Source organism: Salmo trutta, chromosome 27 (assembly GCF_901001165.1).
Source record: "Salmo trutta chromosome 27, fSalTru1.1, whole genome shotgun sequence".
Lineage (NCBI taxonomy): Eukaryota > Metazoa > Chordata > Actinopteri > Salmoniformes > Salmonidae > Salmo > Salmo trutta.
The window spans coordinates 20,079,464-20,089,047 of NC_042983.1; the positions used below are offsets into that span (position 1 = coordinate 20,079,464).

The window sequence follows — 9,584 nt, forward strand, 5'->3', positions numbered from 1 at the left end:
CTGTTTACTGAAAAAACTATAAGCTAATTGACTTTGACTTGAGATGGCAAAATGTACTACAGCTTCAGTGTTTTATCAACTCCAATAATAATTTGTGTAGGGTATCATTGGCGCGAAATACCCAACACCACATGAATTTCAATGTACTGTAAAATGGTCAATCAATTAGGCGACCGGAGAGAGAGCATGGTCGTTGATGCTGTGTTTTGATTGGGCTAACCAGGAGACTCGTAATGTGCGGCAGTCCCATATAAACACGTGCAGACCAGCGCTCTATCGGTCATGCACGTCAAAGGAAATCAGTGTACGGTCCAGGGTAGAGGAATAGCCGCATTGGGTAGATGGTACCTACTTAGTGAGAGATTTACATTGTTGAAAACACGGCGCTGTACATCTTCAGAGCTGTATGAACTATTAGTCAGATAAGCAAGAAACACTATTCCTTGTATTTTGTTAGATCATCAGTGATTATTGAACAATGCCTTTGATGACCGGACTTTTTCTTCTAATGGTGCTGATTGCATCTGCATATGAACTGGATCAGAACGAGTCGTATTCACCCAGAAGAGCACGATTTTCTGCAAATACCCCTTGTAAGTAATAGTCTCTCTTACAATACAGCATGTTTTTGAGTGGATGCGGTGTTCGCACGGATTTGTATGGATTATTACTATTATATTGTATGCACAGTATGGGGGAATGTTTGCTATTACATGATATGCTGCTCTGTTTCCAAGTGAACGCCTTGATCGACAGACTACCGAATAGCTCCAACATAGGCTAGGCTACTCACTGTGCTCTACCGGTGTTTTACCGGCAAGTGATGAGCGTGAGCTTCGTGGTGACTGACACCTGTTTGTGAAAAAGCTGTAGCCTACCATCATGAGATGTTGAATACATGGTCTATGAACGAATGATCTTTGAATTGATGGTCGTGTGGGTTGCTTAAACACAAGGTGACTGACCGGAGGACAGAACATCAGATGAATATGTATTTTAAAGGAGATAGGCTGTAGGAATTAGTTGATACAGGGGAGCCCACTTGTATCCTGTGTGTGGTTAAATCCAGCAATGGTTATTTATTTGGTCACTGTCTTCACAGCGTTATAAAACGATTGTTTTGCTTATGCATTGTTTGTGTCAGGTAGCCTATTCTACAAGTAATTATTTTAATTTCTTAAATTAGTTTATCTAAAATGTTGTTTCACGCACTGTTTAAGCCTTTTTTAACCACCAAATGATCTACAGGTGTTTCGAAATAACTATGGCCATCATATTTTAAATGTATTGGTATTCTTCCAGCAGTCACCAGTGTAAAGTATTGATAGAACTACAGTATTGCTGTAGGCCCCAAAAAATACAGATTTGTGCGTGGTGGCATAGGCTACGCCACTGCACCCACCTGTAGCTACTGGCTACCGGCGTCTTGACAGGAGGAATGAAGCGCCTAATACCGGAAAAAACGTGAAAGGGGTAGAGCTTTCTAGGTGAACGCAAAGAAGGTGGAGACATTAGAGTTTCTTTGGGGAAAGAATGCTGGCCATTGGCCAGGGATGATATCCAGATTCGAAGACTCATAGGGCACAAGGTGTCGCGTGACGTGCGTCCCTACTTACTCAATCAGTAGTCTCGCTTTATGTCCCTTTTCAATGGTTTGCCAACTGTAACTGCCAATCGTATTCCCGTGCGATTAATAAAGTGAAAATAACATCTTTCCACCGAGCACGGCCCCTAAAAAGAGGAAAGCTATTGTATAGCAAGAAAAAAACGAATTCATGGCCTAGGCCTACATTGGATTGGGCTATCTTTCAACACCATGCATAACATTCTGCTTAAATTGGTTGCCAGAAGGATGGATTAAATGTTCATGTACTCTATTTCCAAAATGTGTATGAGATATGAAAAAGTTGCTTGCCCAATGAAAGCCAGGCCCATGTTAGGAAATATGGGTATGAATGAGGTGTTATCTCTGTGATCTCCTTAAGTCATTATTGTTATTTCAGTTAAACCAATTGGTTACCTCAGACTAAGTATCTGCTGCATGGGCCTCCTTGGTCCTGCCAGTAAGAGATGCTGAAGGAGTGTGTATCTGTTGAAATATAATTTATTTATTTATTAATTCTCCCATGACCTGAGAGAAACAGTGGTGGGACAGTTTGATTAGTGATTAGAGCATTGTGCTGCTTAGAGATCAATCATATCTGCTTGACAGCCATTCCGATTCATGACAGATTGGCGAGTTCATTACAGGGTGGGCTGGACCAAAAATGTTAAATGAGTGAGAGTGCATCCATCTGTGGCATACAGTACATCAGCTCATTGTTACAATTGCTGTATGCTTCTTACCATGAACTTGTCCCAGTCTTACTAAATGGACAATAGAGGCATTCATTGGAAGACATTTAGGGGTTTTCTGGTTACTTTATATCTTTACCTCTTGTCAGAGTAGTTTACACAGCTGTGTATGTCAGCTTGCTCTTTAATATTAAGTCTGAGGCAATATTTATGTGAAACATGAACATTAGGTCTATTTATGAGGATTGAGGCAGTGACCCAAGCCAGGGTACATGACTGTACTTTTAAGTGTGCACAGTCCATGGTGATGAGTGTCAGAGGTGGTTTGGCACGCCTTCCAAATGCTGCATGTTATTGTCTTGTCGCATGTGAGGGTAATGGAAACAAGGGGTCTGGTGCCAAAAGGGACAGTCAGCGGAACCTGATCCTGAATAGGCAACACTCGTGTGTGTGTGTGTGTGTGTGTGTGTGTGTGTGTGTGTGTGTGTGTGTGTGTGTGTGTGTGTGTGTGTGTGTGTGTGTGTGTGTGTGTGTGTGTGTGTGTGTGTAACATGCCATGACTCCTTTGGGTGTTTTTGGTGTAGTTGGTCACAAGTCTGTTCCAAAAACCAAAATGCTAGAATATTCATGAAATGATTTGCCAGGAAGTGGAAATGTAATTATGGTAAATTGTGTCCCAGTCTTAAAAAGTTGAAGGTGTCCAATGAGCAGTCAAGTTGTAATTTGTCTGAATAGTTATGATCTCAGCATTGAATCAACTTTGCATGTAAATTATCATCAAATCCCTTCATTGTTTGGTTCCCAATCAAAACAGACTGGTTATCTTTCCATTATTGTTGAGAGCTATATGATAGCCTGCCCCCTGCTTATGGTCCCTTCCCTCTCTGAGTCTACAGCTGACGTGGCACGCTGTCTGAACAGTGCCCTCCAAGTAGGCTGTGGAGCATTCGCATGTCTGGAGAACTCCACGTGTGACACAGATGGCATGCACGACATCTGCAAGTCCTTTCTGTACAGTGCAGCTAAATTTGACACTCAGGTATGGTAATTCTTTTTCTCTTTTCAAATCTGTCACAGTAGATTAAACCTGTTAACTGAAGTTAAGTCATGTTTTTTTATATGACTGTGATATTATGTGGTTTTGTGCAGGGCAAAGCCTTTGTGAAAGAGAGCCTCAAGTGCATTGCCAACGGCATCACCTCCAAGGTGTTCCTCACCATCCGCCGCTGCTCCACCTTCCAAAGAATGACCTCAGAAGTTCAGGAGGAGTGCTACAGCAAGCTGGATATCTGCACTATCGCCCGCACCAATCCAGATGCTATTGGAGAGGTGGCTCAGCTCCCAAGCCACTTCCCCAACAGGTGAGTTCCTAGAAAACCTGGGTCAAAGGGCTTCCATTTCTGTTTTCTTACTTTATCTTAGTACAACAAAAGCTATGTATTTGCTACACTAACTCTACTGAAGGAAATACATTTCACTGGGCTCCTAAGACATTTTGCTAAAATGGTTTTTTTTAAAAAGAGCCTTCCATGAGCTTACACTCACACTTGACTTTTTTACCCCCTTATTAGCACTGACTTTGCTTTTAGCTACTTTATTGAGGAAAAATGTGCTACTATGACTGAGATAAGTGTGGTTGCCCCAGCTAGCTATGTTACGATGAACGCACTAACTGTAAGAGTGTCTTCTAAATGACAAAAATTCTGCACTATGCAGAAATCGCTCCGCCATTTCCTGGTTGCTAAAATTCTAATAGTTTGCCTAATTTTACTTTAAGTGACATAACAAGCAAGTATATTGTAGATTGTACCATCTAAACCACTGTGAAATATATTTTCCATAACCCAAAATATTGCATATTGAGCTTGAAGCTGGTATACAAAACCGAAAGTAAAAGACAAAAACTAAATTTAAAAACGGGAAGCATAGAAATAGTGCGCATAGAACTGATCTACCGCTTCTTAGACTTGCTTTCAATGAGAATGACTGATGTATAACTCACATTTCTATGTGAATTTTGTCGGTCGCCCAAAAAGTTACATAATGCAGCTTTAAAATATATATTTTTAAATAACAGCAACAAAAATACATGAATGCTGCATCCTTTTGCAGGTTTTACGGTAAGCTCCTCCAGAGCCTGATGAACTGTGATGAAGAGACTGTGGACCTGCTGAGGGCCAGTATGGTGTCCAGACTTGGCCCAGAGATGACCATTCTCTTCCAGCTTCTGCAAAACAAGCCCTGCCCCTCGGTTGCTGCTGCTGCCGTTCCAACTGGAGTGGAGGGCCGAGGGAGCTCACGGTTGTCAATGGGTCCACACATGTATAAGATCCAGCCTGGTCTACGCAACAGAGACTCTGCCAGCCATTTTAGCAAGAAGCGTGCCACTGGTGACAGCTCCTAACTCCCACTCAGATCCAGAAACTACACACACCCCTCAAAAACATAGACAAGCCAACAGTGGTCTCTTCCCTTGGGTATTTAAGAATCATTCCTCTCCAGACTGGAAAATAACATGCACCTCTAAGAGAATACCCAATGTGTTTCAAGTATATTTTATATCAGAGTTTGAGTTGTAGTGTGAGATATACTGTACCTAAGGTTTGAGAGGATCCCCTCCCCTAAAATATTTCCCAACTCTATCACTCACCAAGTTCATTGAACATGTTGTACTATATTCTATTGCATCTCTACAACTTGGCCCTGTCCATTCCTGTTCACCCCCCACACTTGATATGAATTATCTGAGAGCCTAGTGGGATGATGTCCCTTTAAGTTTTTGGTCTAGGATTTCAAGCACAAACTTGCAGGTATGGTTCAAATCTATAGAGCACAAATGTAAAAAAAAAAAAAATTGGGTTGCAGAATACAAATGTTCATCCATTAATATAATATCAATTGATATGTCATCAATATATTCATCAATAGATAATTAAATGTGATTACTATTAGTTAATTACTAGATGTTTCATACAGTATATGTGAGATATTTCTATATTATGATGAGACCATTAAAATAGGTAAGCATGTGCTATAGAAATCAGTGTCACATAGTCACTGACACAAACAGGATTCTTTTATTTATTGAGTTATTAGTCTCTGATCGCAACAGCGAGATCTTTGCGAGAGGCATGTCCGTCAGATGAGAGCTATCCTAATACACTTTGCACAGGAAGTTACCTTAGACCGACCAAATAACTTGAAACCACCCGGAATGCCATGTAGCTAACTCCTATACCAGAGAATATAGCATTGTTTAGATACCATTACATCTCTTCTGTCCTGAAACACTCAGTTCACAGTAAGTGTGTACCAGCAGTGTAAGTTATGAGCAGGTGACCGCCTGAGATTGATAGAGGCCACTCCATTAGATGAACAACATTCTCCCTGATGAATATGACATGGTGGGTTTGGATCATACACACTGACTTCCAGTGTTGATAATGACTATTTAAAAGCCTTGTTGGTATAATATTGATATTTATTTTCCTACTATATTATTTAACTTGTTATTTTATGATGTTGCTGTAGTTTTAGTTAGGTTACAGATATACAATTTTAATGTGCAGTTTGGTCATAGCTTCTATTTCAGTGGGGGCTCATGATCAAATACTATAGGATCTGCCACTTTCCACATTGTCCTCTCTGTTGACTGAATAGGACCCATGTTATGACTCTGTGCTGGACATAGGGGAACAAGTTGGTCATTCAAGTCAGGTGATCTTCTTTAGGAGTTACATGGGACTGTCACTTAAACAACCCATATTGCAAACATTGTCACTTATGTACTGGTGCAAGGGGACTCTGTTGGGGATTTGTGTGTATTTTCCAAGCACAATTGATTATGTTATAAAGGTAGAGAGAAATTGTGGTCAAGCCATTCATTGTACATTTAACAGCTAAACTTGAAGACTGAACTGCAAAGCATTTGCTGAATCTATTCTTAATATCATGCAAAATAATGTTTCTCTCAGAAAGGTTACCCTGGTGACATTACTCCATAAGTGCTTCAATAAAGGGAGGTTAATTCAAGAGACTTTTCACACATGCCTGGATGAAGGCGATGTGCACAAGGGAAAAATAATGTTAGAGAGATCTGGTGGTTTTACAATACCAAATCATTTGAAATGTTAAGAACTCACAAACCTATGCAATAATCTCTCATATGGAGGATTCACAATAACACACAACCTTGCCCTTTGTCACAAACAGTGCCAGCTGATGCTGAATGAATGTGGCAGCAGCTTATTTGCTCCCATACTCATAGTGAAGTATGCAGGCAATGTAATGTGCCCCTAGACTCCCCCTTTCTGTTGCTGTGTTTGTTGCTGTGGTTTATGTTGTATTGTTTTTTGTTTTGTCTTTTTCTTGGGATATAATAATATCTTGCTTTTAGTAGCAATATAGTGTATATTAAAAAGAAAAAGTAAGGAAAAAATCACTCAAATGTTAAGACTTTATTAGCAATGTAGTGTATCTTACTACTTATGTTACATATGCACTTTGCATCTCTTATGACCACTATAAAGGGGCATTGAAACATTCATCACTTGCGATGGGTTGGGACTACTTCCTTCCTATACTGTTAATACATGTATTTCTGTGTCTGTAATAGCTGGACAAAATCCAAAACATTTGCTGCTAAACAATAGCTTGCTCTCCTGTATGATGGGTTATCATTTTACATTTACTTGGATATCTATGGTGAAAACCCATTCACAGAACCTGGCATCAATCTGTATACTTGCATTTTACCATTTACATTCAGTTTGGTACTTCTTCTAGAATTTGTAAATTTATTTGAATGTTGCTTGCAGTGAACATATTTGACAATAGTATTCTGTTTATTTTCTCTCCCTTGAGACTATGCTTATAAATCCAAAATCTGGGTAACTTTAGAGAATGTATCTTATATTGAATGTTTGTTCTGGTGAGGATGTGCCCTAACCTAGATGGTTCATTGACATATTTTTTAATGTGTGTTTAGTTAAAGGTGCATAGTGTATGAAAGTCTGAAATAGGCAAATATGAGAATTAAATTAACAGACTTACAAGTCATATTTTGTCCTTTCGAGACATTTTGTTTGATTCATTAGGCTATTTGTTGCAAGACAAGAATAGGGTGCATTTGGGTGGTAGGCCTACTGGATTATTAGCTAAATCTATCCTTAGGGAAATCAGTGAAATTGGCAGCAGTGTTTTCTGTTGATACACCATATGTTTATGGCAGGCTGGGGACTGGGCTCCCTGAACTCTGGAACTCCATGGTACTCTTTCCCCTCAAGACTTGAAATCAATTTGCCAGAATTAAAACTACTTGGGTGATCAGTAAGAGTGAAATCTTAATCGGAGTGACAGTTACTTTACTTTCAAATTCATAGATGAAAGTTATCAGTAAGCCATTTGAGGAGATGACTTGCTGAAGTTCCTAATACAGTAGCTATGTTAAGCATGATTGATCCTTGTGAATCACTTGCACTTTAATACATACCCATCTACATATATACCCATTATGTATACATGGATGTATGGCTTTTTTCTCTGTGCTAAAAATTATGAAAGATACAAATGCATCAACTGTGTGTCTTTGCTGATTAGAAATAAACTATTATCATATCTGGCATATGGTATCAAATGTGTTGACTGCTTTCATTTGACTAACATGTACAATTGGTACTGTTAACACATACCGTATATCTAAACTTCAAATCTGGAAACAAAGTGCAAGTATTAGCAATTATGAATATCTATAATGAATTGTACCCATGAAGTAGAAAACAAGGACTAACAGAGCACATCCTTATGAAAATTTACTTTCTTAAACTTGAGCACAAATGAGCTGAAACTGCAAAGTGCCTGTGTCATTGGAGTGCCCCAGGAAAAGAGACAGCGGTACACGAGGGGCCGCATGGCCGCTATCTCAGTCAGAGGCAAACATCATTTCATGCCAATTTGGAAGAGTCCTGTAGGGCTTTCTCATCAGCAGCACTCCAGTCCCAGGGATAGGTGATGCAGCTGCTCTGCATAGAGTGATTCCAACATGTTCTGCTTTTAAAGAGACACTCACATGGAAGTCATCATCCCATTATCTTACACGGTGCAAGGCACTAGCCCCTTTCATTATTAGTATAGATGTGTAATAGCCTTAAAATAATCCCAGTGCAAGGCAGGACCACTCCCTGGAAGAAAAATGTACTTCTCCATTAGTCCTCTATGATTACAACGTTATGTGTTTTCTAGGAGACAAACAGGAGAGGTTTTCTGGTGGGTTTGAATCTGGTCACAAGGGGGCATTCTCTTCACTGGAGAAAAATATATAGTGGACATAAAGCACATGCGCTTTGTGAGATGAGTGGGAATACTGCACTTGCTTCATAAAGCCAGGGATCATGTTCAGAAGTGCAAGTCTTCTGCACCATGCTTTTACACATAAACTCAGCAAAAAAAGAAATGTCTCTTTTTCAGGACCCTGTCTTTCAAAGATAATTCATAAAAATCCAAATAACTTCACAGATCTTCATTGTAAAGGGTTTAAACACTGTTTCCCATGCTTGTTCAATGAACCATAAACAATTAACGAACATGTACCTGTGGAACGGTCGTTAAGACACTGACAGACGGTAGGCAATTAAGGTCACAGTTATGAAAACTTAGGACACTAAAGAGGCCTTTCTACTGACTCTGAAAAACACCAAAAGAAATATGCCCAGGGTCCCTGCTCATCTGCGTGAACGTGCCTTATGCGTGCTGCAAGGAGGCATGAGGTCTGCAGATGTGGCCAGGGCAATAAATTGCAATGTCCGTACTGAGAGGCACCTAAGACAGCACTACAGGGAGACAGGACGGACAGCTGATCGTCCTCGCAGTGGCAGACCACTTGTACCAACACCTGCACAGGATCGGTACATCCGAACATCACACCTGCGGGACAGGTACAGGATGGCAACAACAACTGCCCGAGTTAGACCAGGAACGCACAATCCCTCCATCAGTGCTCAGACTGTCCGCAATAGGCTGAGTGAGGCTGGACTGAGGGCTTGTAGGCCTGTTGTAAGGCAGGTCCTCACCAGACATCACCGGTAACAACGTCGCCTATGGGCACAAACCCACCGTCGCTGGACCAGACAGGACTGGCAAAAAGTGTCCTTCACTGACGAGTCGAGGTTTTGTCTCATCAGGGGTGATGGTCGGATTCGCGTTTATCGTCGAAGGAATGAGCGTTACACCGAGGCCTGTACTCTGGAGTGGGATCGATTTGGAGGTGGAGGGTCCATCGTGGTCTTGGGCGG

At 40.7% G+C, this 9,584-nt stretch overlaps 1 protein-coding gene across 3 annotated transcripts; it reads left to right on the forward strand.

Annotated features, from left to right (window-relative positions):
• Window positions 1-300: 300 nt before the first annotated feature.
• LOC115164545 (stanniocalcin) lies at window positions 301-7,925 on the forward strand. 3 transcript variants are annotated; one of them, XM_029717152.1, is made up of 4 exons: window positions 301-593; window positions 3,185-3,334; window positions 3,445-3,656; window positions 4,408-7,925. In XM_029717152.1, the coding sequence occupies exons 1-4, from the start codon at window positions 531-533 to the stop codon at window positions 4,697-4,699; spliced, it is 717 nt and encodes a 238-aa protein (XP_029573012.1). In that variant the 5' UTR covers window positions 301-530; the 3' UTR covers window positions 4,700-7,925. The 3 variants fall into 3 exon arrangements, with proteins under 3 accessions (XP_029573012.1, XP_029573011.1, XP_029573010.1); XM_029717151.1 differs by having other exon boundaries at window positions 3,192-3,334; XM_029717150.1 differs by lacking the exon at window positions 301-593 and having other exon boundaries at window positions 2,797-3,334.
• The last annotated feature ends 1,659 nt before the right edge of the window (window positions 7,926-9,584 follow it).